At 44.3% G+C, this 16,192-nt stretch overlaps 1 protein-coding gene and 1 long non-coding RNA gene across 4 annotated transcripts in view; one reads left to right on the forward strand and one right to left on the reverse strand.

Annotated features, from left to right (window-relative positions):
* The window catches only part of PCP4 (Purkinje cell protein 4), a 54,923-nt gene that overhangs the window by 22,127 nt on the left and 16,604 nt on the right, over nt 1-16,192 (forward strand). The window contains exon 2 of the mRNA XM_077879263.1: nt 5,088-5,139. Within this exon, the coding sequence (XP_077735389.1) occupies nt 5,088-5,139 (52 nt within the window). The remainder of the gene's footprint in view (nt 1-5,087; nt 5,140-16,192) is intronic.
* On the reverse strand, nt 1,715-12,119 carry LOC144301982 (uncharacterized). Of its 3 annotated transcripts, none has more exons than XR_013368906.1 (3): nt 12,011-12,119; nt 11,066-11,506; nt 1,715-2,004 (listed from the first exon to the last, which is right to left on the reverse strand). It is a non-coding gene; the product is annotated as an uncharacterized LOC144301982 (long non-coding RNA). The 3 variants fall into 3 exon arrangements; XR_013368907.1 differs by lacking the exon at nt 1,715-2,004 and adding an exon at nt 3,192-3,577; XR_013368905.1 differs by lacking the exon at nt 1,715-2,004 and adding an exon at nt 6,917-7,033.

A 16,192-nucleotide genomic window follows, 5' to 3' on the forward strand; every position in this document is an offset into this window, starting at 1 on the left:
ATTTTCACTTACTTTGGAGGAACGCTGGACCGGTGCCTGGTGGAGCTGCATGGAGCCTGAGGCAAAAGGAAATGTCAGTAATACTGGTCGATTTTGTCTTTGTGGACCATGTTGACATCTTGTTTATCATGACTTTTTACAGTAATTTGATTTTCTAAAATAGTGCCTTAAAACATTTTTTTTTAGTTGTATTGAGGTATGATTGACAAAATTGTAACATACTTACAGTGGACAATATGATGATTTGATATATGTGCACATCGTCGAGGATTCCCATCATTGGGTTAATTTCCACATCCCTCACCTCACATACTTACCTTTGTTTTTTGGTGGGAGCATGTTAGTTCTACTCTCTTAGCAAATTTCAGTTATATAACATTGTGTTACTAATACAGTCATCATGTTGTACATTAGATCCTTGGACTTTATTCATCTCACAGCTGAAAGTCTGTACCTTTTTACCAACCGCTCCCTAATCCCCCACCCAGTGCCTCGCAGTCACATTCTACTGTTTCTATGAGTTTGTCTCCGCTTCTCCAGCTTTCCCTCCCTCCCTTCCTTTCTCTCCCTCTCTCCCTTTTGCTTGCTTTCTTTCAGATCCCACATATAAGTGGATCCCATGCAGTGTTGGTCTTAATCAATGACTTTTTTGGTGCCCACTTAAATTTTGTGTCTGAGGTGAATGCCTCACTCACATTATTACCCAACGGTGGCTACTTCAAGAACACCCAAGATTCTGTAGTAGATCGCATGAGGAAGCCTAGAGGACTGAGGAGTAATGTCGTCGCTCATTCTCAGAGAAAGAGTGAATTTTGCAATGAGCATGCAGTAAGGTGGTTTCTGAGGATTGGGACAGCACCACCTATTCTGTTTAGCTGGCACTCTGAGGACATAGGTACTAGTGATATGTGCACGCCCCTAGATGTAGCATACAGATGGCCAGGCATATCTTAATCTCCATGCTGAGCTCAAAGTGCAGGAAGAAATGGATCCAAAGTCACTTATTTACCAGAAAGTAGGTATGACCTATTCTATCGTGGAGTATCTAATATGAACGGGTTGCCCCTGATTGTGCAACTTGGTTGAAAGAGTCACCCAGACAAATTGATGTGCTGAGTCAGACACCTTTTCAGATGTCACTTTAGACTCTCTCAGTGAGGACCCCGTGGGTGGCCAGCTTTGCGTGGGCTCCACAGGCTTCAGGCAGGTATGGATTGACAGCATGCACCTCTTGGCCACACCACGTGTCTCCACCTCTGCATCTCCTGCCCTGACACTTCCTGGTAGATGCCAGCTGTGAGACATTGCCCAGTCTGGAGGCATCAGGAACTGAACTGGTGAGCGACAGCAGCTGGTGGCTTATCGCTGATCTTTTCCCATGGGGGTCCACTGGGTTGCACCCCTCCTAGAGGGGGCGAGGTCAGTGTCACCCGGTAAGCCGGCTTGGCGATGAGTCCCTCTTTGCTCTTTCGTCCCTCATCCCAGGCGCCCTCTCTAACAAGGTTGTAGCACAAACAGCATTTGCCTCTGTGTTCTGGGAAACCAAATGAAGACATATTCTTTATTTTCCTGTAGCCCTTGGTGCCATGGGACTGTCAGAAAATTACTTCAAAATTTATACCTTTAAATACCAATCCTGCCTTTTTATGGATACATGGCATGTACTAGATTTTCAGAAAGAACTGTATATACCACTCTTTATTTGGGCTCCTTTTATTTGGAAGCTTATTAAATTCTGGAATGCTGCCTTTTTATTACTTAACATCACCGGGGAAGGATGCCTCTCTTCTGAGACCCATGTGAGTTGCTTGGCAAGTGTTCAGGGGTTGAGGACAGTCCTCTCTGGCAGCCGTTCTACCTTGTTCCCTCCCATGTCCTCCCTGCTTGTCTGCAGCCTCCACAGCAGGTGTGCTTGCTCACCACCAGCTCATGCTGGAAGAGGCTCCTTCAGTGCTGCAATCGGAACTTCTCGTGTTGTATCCTTGGATGGCTATTTAGCATTTCCTAATGGCAAATGAGGACAATATAGAAAGAGATAATTTTCAAGAAAATGCATCCATGTTCTAATAAGCTGAGTAGCTTTTGTATTTGTGATCGTAAATAGAGCAGAATGCGCTTTCCCACACGAGACCGTCTGCCCCCTGAAGAGGTCTTGGGGATGGTGACAGGGATGCTGTCTTGACATGTTGGAAAAGAGAATGCCATTGTGCCCGAGGAGGATGGACACAGAGCTGGCTTGAGCAGCAGGATGCTGTTTTCAGATGGCTGAAGAAGGAAGGGACTGTTATTCCTCCAGACACTTAGGAAAGCTTGGGAGAAGGACTGGGTCTGTAGTGGGACGAGGTGTAGTGGAGGGTCCCAAACAGGAGTGTCATATGAACGTGAAGCTGTTCAGGTGGGGCTGGAGCTGACCAGGAGAGGACCTGACTGAGAACATGTGCCAAGGGCCTTGACAAAGGCAGACGGCAAGAATCATGGTGATGAAACAATCAGGTGTGATGACCACTATAGACCCCCAGGATAGGGACACTCTCTCTCCCACTGCACTCAGACTTCCCTTAAAAATGCTGCAAGATCTCAGAGAAGTTTGAAATGGGAGACTCACAGTGAATAGTTCTTTTTTGCCAGGATCATTTTTCTGATCTGAGACGCCGTCTCCTTGTGACATCTCTCAGTGTTATTTTGCCTCCCTCAAATAAGACCTGACACAAAAACCCTGTCTTAGAAATCCTGAAAAAATGAGCTCCTTTTCCCCTCTGTGCACATTTCATGTTGGATTTCCTCGGGTTTCTAAAATGTGATATTTTACGGAACGAGGTATTCATGACATTTGAAAGGTGTCACTGTTTAAGGTTGTTAAAGACAGTGAGGGTTGAATGCGCTCCTATTTTGCATTTGTATTCTGCTTAATTTTGACTTTATTCAACTCTACAACCCTGTCCTTTTATTCTCTGAAATTCGCTTTCTTCCTCTGACCCGTCTGTGGATTATATGGGGGAAGGATGGAGGGTGTAAACACTGGAGTGTCTAACAGCTGCCATGCAGCTGGCTGGATCCTCTGTCATGCTGGTCTGATTCTCTTCAGTGCAGCCCACTTAACCAGCCCTACAGTGGAAGAGGGAGACTCAAAACAAGCACGAGAAGAGAAGGGTGTTTCACTTGCAAATCTACTATATTTAAGAAGTGTGCAATTTATTTAAATGGAGATGATGTGTATTCCTGGTTGACTGCTTAGGTAATGATGCCATGACACAGGATCTAAATGAAGTTTGTAGAGCAGTTGATGTCTGGCTAAGAACTGCAGATGCTCTCTGTGGGAACACATGGGCAGATCTAGTGCTCCAAAAATTCAGGATGTTCCAAATTAGATGTGAAGAAAGGGCCCACATTCATACAATCTTTCTAAGTGGCCTCTCCTTCCACTTCCACTAGCCCACAGAGAACTGGGTTATCCTCCCAGAACAGGACAGAGCACCTCTGAGCAACATTTGCACTTCATGTTGACTGGGATGGGGTGTGTGGTGGGCTTGGAGAGCACCGGGACACTTGGCTTTGTCACATTCTCTTGAGTTATCATCTGCACAAGGCAACAAGAGTACACGGGGATCATTAACTTGGTTAACATGAGTCTTTATCATTCTCTCTATTTATTCATACTAATCAGAACCTGAATTTCTCATGACAAAACCGAACACTAATGGGAACTGATAATTAAGTGATACTGTTTTTATTTTTTATTTATTTTTATTTTTTAATTTTTTAAATGATACTGTTTTTAGGCTGCAGTCCTGGACACAAATTAAATTTTGAGGACATCTTTAACCCTTCCTGAGAGTCACCTATAGTGATTCCCTCCTTGTTCAGAGCTCTGCCTCTCTTCCCAGGATCCTATTCGAATAGTTAGGTGACCAAGACAATCCCTGCAAGTCTCTAACCTCTGGACACAGAAGTCCTGTGAAGACTAGAGGTCTAGTCTTGACTGTGCCACCAACTAGTTCCTGACCTTGGACAAATCAGACTCACTCCTGGCTGCATTTTCTTCACCTGGAAGTTAGATACTTCATAATCTCTTCAATCTTTTTCAACAGGATGCATATTTTCAATAACAACCAGAAAGTTGGATTGGCAATAATACTTCTCTCTCCATGAACTAGAACAATTCTGAGCATCATATTGTTTTTGTTTTGTTTTTTGTTTGTTTTTGTTTTGTTTTGAGCATCATGTTCTCTTAAAGATAGTAGTTGGATAAGCTTTGAGGAAACATGCTTGTATGTTGACATGTATAATGTGTTTCACATAGCTCCCCAGACCTCACAGCCAGAGAATCTTGCCCAGTGATCCAAGATGAACCATAAAATTCTCATATTTTGGTCAATCTGGTGAAATGAAAATGTACAGCATAGGCTTACACAATGACAGACAGATGACTCAATAATAGGAAAAACTCTGACTACAACATAATATTCTTTTAGTTGATTAAAATTATTATTATTTTTTTTAAAAGATTTTATTTATTTATTCATGATAGTCACAGAGAGAGAGAGAGAGAGAGAGGCAGAGACACAGGCAGAGGGAGAAGCGGGCTCCATGCACCGGGAGCCCGACGTGGGATTCGATCCCGGGTCTCCAGGATCGCGCCCTGGGCCAAAGGCAGGCGCCAAACCGCTGCGCCACCCAGGGATCCCGATTAAAATTATTTTAATCTGGACATTGTGATTGGCATGAGAATACAATGGTATAGTGGCCATCATTGACAAAATGACGATTCTCATCTTCCCACTGAAAACTATGACTGTTTTCCTCATATTTCAGATGGGGTTTTGGTCTGTCAACAATAGCTTCCCATCTGGTGTTCCTTGGATGTGGGTGAGGGGGGCAGTCTGTGCAACTTGAACGGATCCTTTCTGGGGTTGACCCTTCTTCCTTGGCCTCATGAGCACCATGCTTTTGCCATCTGAGCTCAAGTAACATGATATAATGAAACATGATATAATGCAACAGATATTTAAAACACTAGAAGAGTTAAAAATAATCCTGAATATATCTGATAACAATTTCTTTCCTTTTTTTTTTTTTTATGCGTTTAGCGACAAGGTGCTGGGGCAACCAATGGAAAAGACAAGACATCTGGCGAAAATGGTAAGATGACACGAGTAGTCCAGATATTTACTTGTATCATGTCTACAGCCTCGCACATGTGGCAGGCGTGGGTAACGCCTTCTGTGCAAACCTGCTTACTATACGTGTTTATGCTTCGGGTTAGAGTGGATTTGAGCAATTCACAGTGAGCACCATGGTCTGGTGTTACAAAGAAAACCAAGCTCGCTAAATGCAGTGATAAGAACAGTTTCCTTCCCAAAGGAGGACTCCCATTTTGGGCAACACGATAATTACAATGCAAATATAGTTCTGTGCTTTCTTCATTAGGGTTGGTGAGAATCGTCAGAGTTGTTGTGAGGATATAATGAGATCAAATGAGATAAGCGCTTGGAAAGCTGTGAAGTGCTCAACTCCTGATGGGAGGCTCTACAGTCTGCTTCAGCCCTCCCGAGGACAGGACCCAGAGCACAGCACTGGAGGTCTGGATCAGGGAGTGTTGACAGCGTGGTTGCCAGCGAAAATGTGGTAGAGGCCAGAGCGTGGGCATCCTGGCAGCAGTCTCCACGCTGGCCTTGAATTGTAGGAGCATCATCATCATGGTCTTTGTGGATGGGGCCTGAGGCTCGGAGAGGGGCTGCTGGCTGTGACCACGAATGGGAAGAGGGTGGACTTGCGGGGAGGCCCAGCTAAGTGTAAGCCTGGCCCCCCAACTTTAGCAGCACAAAGGGGAGGATGCAGATTAATGAGGAGTAAAATATGCTCCTGGGGAAGTTCGATTCTCAGCCTTCTTACTTTTTTGTTGATTATGAAATGAACTCACTTTTGTGGGAAATGGGTCCTATGTCCTCCTGGGTGGGGTTCAGGCTGTGCCTTCTCCTCCCATCGTGGGTAATTCCACTGCAAAAAACCCTGTGGAGGCCTTCAGGGTGCTCTGCTGGGTCTGTGCTAGGGCCTGAGCAAGACTCAGGTCCTGGAATGTTCCTCGGTGCCATACTCCTGGGGAGCCTGCTGACTCATCCACCTGTTTTGGGGCATCCTATTGGGCAGAGTCATTGTGCGAATGAGCAGAGTGTGTCCTGATCAGAGCTGGGGGCTCTTCCTATCTTCTCCATGTGAGTCGGGGTTGGGCTGTTAGCAGGGAGATGGGGTGGGGACAGGCAACAGGAAGCTGAGCAAGCACAGTGGAGTGGAGGGCCCCCCAGCAGCTTGCCCATCTCCCTGGTTCGTGGGTTCATAGCCATCTCCTTCCTGGCACCTTCTGCTGGCCTCACAGCCTTAGGATCCCAGGGTTTTACAGTCAAAAGACTTCTCAGTGACCCACCAGCACCCAAGCACAGTAGTTGTGCTTTTGTTCTCACAGCTACTTTCCATTCGTAAAAATGCTCCAAGACCCCAAAGAGCTTTGTTTTTGTTAGTTAGATCTGTGGTTGGTTCTCATAGAAGAAATTAAAAAGGAGGAATTATTTTTTTTTAAAGATTTTACCTATTTGTTCATGAGAGACAGAGAGAGAGAGAAAGAGAGAGAGAGGCAGAGACACAGGCAGAGGGAGAAGCAGGCTCCCTGCAGGGAGCCCGATGTGGGACTCGATCCCGGGACCCCGGGATCATGACCTGAGCCAAAGGCAGACGCTCAACCACTGAGCCACCCAGGTGTCCCTAAAGGGAGGAATTCTTAAAAATGTTTACGTATCAATTCAGTAAACTTAAAGCAATAAACCCATGACATGTTCATGTAAGTAACATTTTCAAATTCAAAGTAATTACATTTTCCAAAACAGAAAAAAAAATACTATTTAGCAAAAGAATAGCAATGTCCTACATTTTGGCAAATCTCTTTAATGTCTGGGTTTAATAGAAGGCAGCGAGCTGCCTCTGCATTCCATCCTGTGGCATCGCACCTCGTCTCGGCTCAGGGATATTCCACTGTGAGCTCCTGAGGGAACGAGATTTTAAAAAGCAAGTCATAACCTAGTACTACAAAAAATAATTCTGATCTGAGCGCTTTCTCAGAGGAGGGCTGCACCCCCCATCCCGAGTACCTGGTCCACACTCTGAGCACTGCTGCTCCTCTGTGATTCCCCGTGTCATGTGTGAGGGGCCTGGACTCTGAAGATAAGGGGGTCATTGCCCAGACAGGCTCAGGTGCCTCGTGTTCACTGCCCCTGCCCGTTGGCTTTCCCCTGGCCTCCGTCCCATCCATCCTCTGAAGCATATCTACACCCTCAATACTTTGCACCAAAGAGCTGCTGCTGAAGACATGACTTTCTGCCATTCTGAGGCATGAAATTTCTTTCAGCCAAAATCCGATTTCTTCTAGTGAAAACCAAATGTGTCTTTACTGGAGGTATGGAAGTCAATGGAAAGAAAAATTCAAGATGCTATGGATAAAGCTTTCCTTTCCATAATTCTAGATATTAGAGGATAGTCACTTCTGAGTAGAAAAAGGGATGTTTAGAATTAGAGATCATTCAATAATCGTAGAACAAAGGTGCTGTATAAATTTAAACCATTAACACGCTGCACTTTGATTTCAGACAAAACGGCTCACACATGCTACATGTCCATGACATTTTATTATAATTTGAGTTTGTGCTTTGCCTCTAAAAATGAACAAAGACAAAAGTCAGTAACAAGCCAACAATGATTGGGGTAAAGACTTGGTCTAAAAGATGTTTTCCTAAAAGTCTAAGCCACTTAATTCCTTGTTCTTAAATTTGTCATGCGAGAATATCATCTTGGAATTTGTTTTAACCTATTATTACATCCCATTGAAATTCAAATTATTTTACTCTGTCATCACAGGTGTCTCGAGAGATCTTTTATCTGAATGTGTATTTCCTGTTACCACAAATGAAGCTGCCCACATGTGTTGAAGGAGTAGGGACCCATGGGAATGGACGTGTGGGGCAAAGGGCATCAAACTGTTAGGAGAGTTAGATAGTAGTCAATTAATCATGAAATGATCATTCCCAAATTTCATTAGATGTCTACAAGTTGAAGGTGTTCTTATTTCAAATATTATAAATTTACTTTAGGTCTCTAACATTTAAAGCAATGAGGACTGTGGCAGTGAGTTATGAGTCCTTCCAAATTCTAATTCGGATCATAGAAGACACATCTTGGATACATTAAGACTCCAGAGGGATCTAAATCGTTAGCTCCGCTGGAATTTTGTTACGTTAAAAATTATCTCTAGAGGGCCATTGATAGAGAATCCGGATTCTTGTTATCCCAAGATTATTTTTACTGACAGTGTTGTTGCTGTGGTATTTATGGATATGAAATATGATATTTATCCACTCCACACCCAGAATGCCCCTGAAATCTTCCTCAGTCAGTGGGATGCCAACCTCTGGTTATACAACCCAGCAAACCCACATCTGTAGTATGGAGACAGATTTTTTTTTTTTGAGATAGATTTTTTCAGAAATTTTAAGGTTATTATTTTTTTTTTCATTAAAGAATGAATTCATTGGGATCTTGTTAGTTCAGACATTTTCATTCTTGTAGGAACCAAGTACCTTTGTTGTTTGATTGGTTTAGGCCAAGAACTTCATTTGTTTCCCTCCTTGAGTGAAACAATAGTTCATAGCTCCAGTTACAACTCATCTATTGTGTTAAACGCAGATACGATTTTTCGCCTCCAATCACCAGTATGGACACAAACAGAAGGTGTTTTGTTTTTTTTCAAGATAGTAATTTTCCTCGATGTCTTGATCTGTATCTTGATACTTGTCATCAAGAGAGTCTCCAAGAGTTAAAATTTTTAGTGACATAGAAAGTAGGAAAATACTGGAAGGAGAGTGGCCACTGGGAGGCTTCCAACATGAAGGAAAGATTTACGAATAATAAACCTCTGGCAGAGCTTACTTTCAGAGCCTGGAGGCTTACCCAAGCTAAATTGAATTTCCAAAACTGGAATGGATTTCTCTGGATTTAGTGAGCTGTGATACATTTGTTTCCAGAAAGCTCTGTCTTTGGAGGTGGAGGGCATGGATACACTTGATCTAAGAAGAAGATCCTCTCCCATCTAGGTTGTGGGTAAATGCCCAGAAGGGAGGTATTATTCTGCACCACCTGTGGAGCTCACTGCAGTTGTAATTTCTGAGCAAGAACTCGGCATCATGCTTGAATATGTGTGCCCTTCTTTGGGAAAGAGTTTGTGGCTTGAGAAACTTCTAGTAGGTGTGGGGATATGCTAGGACCAATAATGTTCAGTTTGCACTGATACGATTATATGATTGCTAACAATGAATAAGATAAGACATTGTCTTGGGTGTTCTCCTCTCCTTGTTTCAAAGAAAACCTAGACCAGGGCAATTTAAGTTTATCTCTCCTTTGGATTTGAGAAAACACACACACACACACACACACACACACACACACACACTGAAATTTTGTTTTTTCTGCTATCAGGTAGGTGGAGGGAGATTGAGAAGGATTTGTGCTCATAGATAGACTTACAGACTACCATTAATCTGCGTGTGATTGTTCAAATAAGACATGAAATTCAAATATTTATCCCCAAAGCAGCCCCCTGTCAGCTCCAGATCGCTTAGTAGAGAGCAGCATTTTTCCTTTTGGTGTTCTCTTGGGGTATGATCATCTTTCAGTACCTATAAATAGACATGGGCAGGTGTTGCCTGGGACACATCTAACTTGCCAGCTCTCCTGGTTTGTGGAGATGTGTAGAGTGAGGCCTGGTGTTCGAGGGGGGATGGTGAACCGGGAATAGGATGGGTCCAGGAACAAAGGTGACCCAGTACTCAGTAAAGAAAAGGTCAGTCTGGCAGGAGGTGCTGCCCGGCGGGTCCTGCTTTTGTGCAACAGGACGTTTGGACAGAAGGCAAGATGAAGAAATGCAATTTCTAGAAAGGCTACAGAGACATCGCACCATGCAACCCCTAAAGCAGGGAGGTGACCTGGTTCTTCTTCAGATGCAAAGTACAATAGACCAGAGTTCAGGGCCCACAAGGAGAAGGCCCCAGCCCACAGCCTTTGAGATTTGCGGTGTTCCTATAGGCTGGTGTGTGCAAGCATTTGGAAGCCGGGGAATTGTGAAGCTCTGCTCCGCACGGAGATCTAATATGCCAACTCTGCATAAATCTCAATGGGAGTTTAGGTGGGAACTTGCCATCCTCTGCAAAACCTCTTTGAAAAGGGGAAAAAGAGAATTCAGAATGCCGAGCAGCAACATGTATCAGAAATACACTGTTTAAAAATTTTATAGCCCGCACCTGGCTGTGGGAAAAGCACCTCCCCAAAGTTATCAATCTCTAAGGTGTGCAACGATTACCAGGCCAGAAAGCTCTAAATCTGTCTCCGGCTAGTGTAATCAAGCCTCGAGCTGCATGAAGCCCAGAATTCGCCTGTGCTGACATACTGCGAGCGCTGCCATGAGCACCACAGACACATGAAGCTTTCAAGGAGAAAAATCAAATGCCTCTGGTCTCCATCTGGGGCCTCTTGGCCCTTTCTCTTTCTTTTTCCATACTCGGAGCAACCAGAGGGGGAAATAAAAATCAAATCAAGGGTGATAAAGCACTAACACGGGTTTCAAATATTATAGCAGGATATGCCCTTCTTTGCTGTCAGCGTGCAACACTCTGAAGATCTATATTCCAGGAGGAAGGTAATGGGCACACAAGGTTGCTTCTGATATCGATCCAGAAGGAGAAAGAATGAAATTGGAATTGCTGATTAAGCCAGGCCTTTCGACCGCCAGAGTTTTCACACAAACCTGGTCAGTGGGTAATATTGTTCAACAAGTGAGTTGATTCTGTGTGAAGGTTATTTCAGGGATTAATGCTGACGGGAAATTTATTACTGCTAATCTTAGCTTTACCCTTGATTTTTTTTTTTTTTTTTTGGCCTTCAGATTGAGCATTATAATGACTTCAGTGTACAGGTCCTACCTTGGATAGATAATGGTGCTTCAAATCCACTGTCTTTGGGGTAAACATACTTGAAGGGTCGTCAATGGGAGAGGAGATTTGTATCTGTGCCCAGTCTCTACATCCGTATGCATTTGCATCGCTTAAAATGCTCTCATGCATGACCTTCTGTTTGATTCCCTGGCAGCCTTGGGAGGTGGGTGAGGAGGTTGTGTCAGGTGAAACTCCTTGTGTTGGTGATTTGTCCAAGGTCACATGAATCACAAGAGGAAAGTTTTGGTCCTCTGGCCAGCAGCTCAGACACGCATGTCTGCATGGACACTCGGTCCTGGGAAGCTCATTACGTGGACAGCCACATTAATTTTTAAAATTAACACATTGAGGCAATATGCTAATTTACCTCTTCCTTCCTTCTTTCCTTGTGAGATTGAACATTGGATAACTTTAGACCAGCCGAAGATAGAATTCTGTTTCATATCATATGGAGAAGGCCCATATGCCTCAGTGGAAACCTGAGGGTATAAATAAGGTTGAAAGAATTGCCATTTAAGATCTTTTTAAGCCCATGAAGCAGCTCGGACCAGGAAAATTGGCGATCCTTCTTTTCTTTGGAATCCTGCCTTAACCAGGACACAGGAACACCTCCCGTTCTGCTAATCAATTATTCGTATGGAAATAACATTTCTCAAGTGCTTGAAAACATTTTGCTCTTTTAAGCATGTGAAACACTCCTAATTTTACTTATAGAATTAATTTGCACAGCAAGCAGCTTTTCGGAAGACAGAACCGACTTGAATCTCAGCCTGGGCTCTCTGATAAGATGGTTTAAATTTGTAGGTTTCGTATTAGTGAGTTTGTCTGTGATTACAGACGCATGTGGCAACGCTAATGTTCCTGCTTGAGAAAGGGTGTTCTTGGTAGATAGTGGGCTGAACTGTCTTCAGAAACTGAGCTCCCGCTCAGGCTGGCCCAGCCCTCCCAGCCGCAGGAAGAGGAAGCCTTGGTGTCCCCTGTACCTGTGTCCCTGCACCGGGCATCCTTACAGCCAACCCAGATCTTGCTTCAGACCCAAGGGCAGACGTCGCCCTGGGTCTCCCAAGAAAGCCCTCTGCCACGGGTTCTAGAACACAGCTCTGGGGAGAGCCCCTGGGGCCTGTTGTGAGCTCATGTAAATTCTACTCAACACTAATTGATGGTTTCTTCCAGCATTCTTCATCAGTAACGAGTGGGAGTTTCTGATCAATACTAATTAATTGTGATGATTTGGTCTAATTTGGGCCATTCAATCAAGAAACAGCACTATTTTGTCCCACGTACGACTTTTATTCTCTCCTTAGTGGGCTTTTCCTTGTTTTCAGGAACTGACCGGTTTTCATGAAGTTAGGCAAGCTGAGAACAGATTTGGCTCTGAATGCTCTTTTTAAGAGTTACTTCAAAATGTGATAATGGTTTTTCTGTTTTGCTTTGTTTTTGGCTTTGGTTTTTTTTTTTTTTTTTTTTTTGGTCTTCCACTAAAATTTAGGATAGCAGACTGGCCAAGCACTAAGGTAGAGGGCAGGTGGTTTTGGCCTTGCTTTTTTGAGGAGTCAGGAGAGCAAACGTGACCAGCTGTTGCACACCAGTTCATGAGCCACCCGGCTCTGGAAGACAAGATCTAGCAATCTCTTTCCTGATTGTTTTATGATTGACACCTCCTTGCCTTTTTTTCATTCTCTGTGAAGGATGGGGCCGCCACTCTCAGGGTCTAGGGAAAAATGAAAACATGACCTCCTTGTTAAAAAATTGTTAAGCAGAACATAAATCACCCTGCTGAGTGTGGGGCCTTACGCATGTTGCCTGGCTGTGAAACCAGCCTCTAAAGGTGCCGGATGCAAACCTTTTTTCTTTAAAAGTATTAAATATATACCATTCACTTTATAACACATTTTCTATCTGACACTTTCTAAACTGCTGTCCTGGCTGAAGCACAGCAGATAGATAATTGGAAACTTTTTAGGGTGTGAAAAATTAATTTGAATTTATAAGGAGCACAAAACATCCCTGCTCTTTATACTTTCCTTACTGTTTAATGGACTTGGCGAATGAATCCTCCTGGATCACTTTGTATGCTGGTTGTAATTTTGTATGAATTCTGGTTTTGCATCCTATTTTGTAGAGGAGTACAGATAACTCCAAGGTCTTTGCCCCATGGAGAAGGAGTTCTAAGTCCCCTTCTCTAACACCGGGGCAAGTGCGACTTCTCAGACCAGCAACACACAGCACAGGGGGTGCGTGGGGCTTCTGGGCCCAGACCTAAAGGAACCTGCAGCTTCCACTTTTTCTCTCTGGGAATGTTTGCTGTGGGAGAAGCCCATTGCCCCGTGAGAAATCTGATACCCTGTACCCATCCTGTTGTGAGGAAGCCCGAGCTAGCTGTGTGGAGCAGAGGCTTGGTGAGAAGCTTGACCAGCCAGCGGCGGTGCCGCCTCTCCCAGCCCCACTGCCAGATGTGCGGTGAAGATCCCCTGGGTGACTCCAGTTCCAGGACCATCTGGCTGCCACACAGGGAAGGCTCCATGCAAGAAGTGCCCGGCTGAGCTCATCCACCTGTAGGACCAGTAGGCAAAATAATCACTTCCTGCATTGAGGCTATTACAGTTTGGAACAACAGTTACCTGTTACATACCTAAACCTCTTGTCTTTACTAACCTGTCGGTTGGTTCCCTTCTCACTCCATCCCTCCTTCAAGTGCATCCTGGAACATCCTGAACATTCTGTTCTTGCTGGTAGGAATGTAATGTTTAGGTTCTTAAAAACCAGGAAAGGGATGTTACGAAACAGTATCAACTCTAGCATTTTTTGCTCTTTCATTTAAAAAGTATTTGCTCAGCACCGACTCTGTGCTAGGGATTGAAATCAGAATGGAGAGTGGGGCCGGATGTCCTCAGTGACAAATATGTGGGCCATGGTCCTGGGAGGGATTGGAGGGCACACCCCATCCCTGAATAACTTGAAGAGTTAACTACAATGGGACTGTTTGCAAAGATGTGTGTAGGGCTTAGGGAAGCCCACGTAGAACATCAAGGCACCTCAGACTAGCGATGGCAGGGCCTGATGGGAGGCACCATCCACAGAGGATGCTGTCTGGAGAGATAGCCCGATGGGGGCTATGTTCTTTGTTGATGGATATACCCGAGCTGCAGCAACTGTGCAGATTTGTAAGGTTGTCAGATTTAGGAAATAAAAAATACAGGATGTCCAGTTAAATTTCAGCATCAGATAAGTAATAATAATAATAATAATAATAATATTTTAAAAAAAAGTTTAAGTATGTCCCATGCAATATTTGGGACATACTTATAGTAACTATTTTTTTTCATTGTTTTTCTGAATTTGAATTTATGGGCAGTTGTATTTTATCTGCAACCCTAGCAGAGAAGAAGGCAAGGGAATCAATACCCGGATCTCTCTCATTCTGTTTTCTGATTGCCTGTGGTACCACCCATTGGAAGAACCCAACCAAAGCCACAAAAAAATGGTTAGGAGAAGCAGGAAAGATATGGACAGCAAATCTGAGCAGCAAAGGTTGAGAAATGGCACTGTGTCTTGCCCATGCACTTTCCTCACTGAATCTTGGGGCCAGGTCATCCACTACCCCTCTCAATCTTCACTGATTAAAAAATGTAGCTTATTGTACTGTAAGCAATTGCAGCCTTACACAGACAAAGCCGGCAGGAATTTTGCATCCAAATTCTGGATTGGTTTCAGAAAAAAGCACAAGAGAAAGAAAGAAATGCCATTTATGAATATTATCCTGTTCTTTTACCTGTGTAGTGTCATTGGTTGGTTTAATATTTTTAAAGGAAGGAAACCTGTCAGATCTTCTTTTTTTTTTTTTTTTTAGATCTTCTTTTGAAAGAGCAATTAGGCTGTCCGTGAAGGTTTGTGTGTCTCCCAGGCAGTCAGTTTAAGGCCCCCAGACACTCTTAGGTGTCATTCAGGAGCAAAGGGAGGTGGGCGAAGGCTGGGGAGGGGTATTTAATAGGAATGCAGCCAGGCTGGTGTGTGTGTATATGTCTGTGTGCGTGCACGCGTGCACATGCAGAGTGGTGTACATCTCAACCTGGTCTTTAGGGAAACCCTGATGGAAGCCCAGGCCAACTGGGAAATGGGTGTGTGTGTGTCTGTGTGTGTGTGTGTGTGTGTGTATAACGGGCACCGTCACTCCCTCCCAAAGTCAGGTTTGTCAGGGCAGGAAGGAGGGCCTGCAGTCTCAGCCTCCTGGGATTTGGGGTTACCAGAGACCAAACAGAGCTGGGGCATGGTGGTCCGGCACCCTCTAGTGATCTGGGTCTGGAAGCCACCAACTGAAGGCTTCCAGAAAAGCTGCCTTCTGGTGGCCCACTGCACTTGTGGACGATGCACCCAGCTCTCCTGAGCCACAGGAAGAGTGAGGAGAATGGGGGCTACCAGTGACCCCATGTGATGCCCTGGAGGGCTGCCAGCCTAGGGCCTCGGTCTGGGAGGGATACAGCACTGGGCTCTCCCCGGACAGCATTTCAGACAGGAGATGCTGAAATTTGCCTTCACGGTCCTGGAGAGGGATTAGGTTGTAGATCGGAGTCCTTCGTTTCAGAACCTTGAATTAAACTTCAAACTTGTGACTGCAAGATCAGCTGCTTAAGACATACGAGAAACAACCATCTCTTTCTTTTCATGAAGTGCAAATCAGAACCAAAATCTTCATCCCTCTCCTTCCCTACACAGCCAGGGGAATTGTTCATGTGGGCATGTTGGGGAAGATAATTTCCCACAGAAATGAGGGAAAGTTCAAGAGGAAAGAAGGATAACCATAACCAATATTAGGGGATCACTGAATTTGCAGTGTAATTATTTGTAGACTTAGCTTTTTCCAAAATTAATTTGAAGGTGTATTTATTATTATTATTTTTTAAAGATTTATTTATTTATTTGATAGAGATAGAGTGCATACAAGCAGGGGGAGCTGCAGGCAGAGAGAGAGGGAGAAATAGGCCCTCCGCTGAGCAGGGAGCTTGACTTGGGACTTGATCCTAGGATCCTGGGATCATGACCTGAGCTGAAGGCATACAGTCCACCGACTGAGCCACCCAGGTGCCCATATTTTTAACAGAAATTGTTGCTTGTCATGATTGAGAAGACTAATTATTTGCATATCACTAGATTTAATTTACTGAGAC

The sequence above is a fragment of the Canis aureus genome, chromosome 30 (genome assembly GCF_053574225.1).
Source record: "Canis aureus isolate CA01 chromosome 30, VMU_Caureus_v.1.0, whole genome shotgun sequence".
Taxonomy (NCBI): domain Eukaryota; kingdom Metazoa; phylum Chordata; class Mammalia; order Carnivora; family Canidae; genus Canis; species Canis aureus.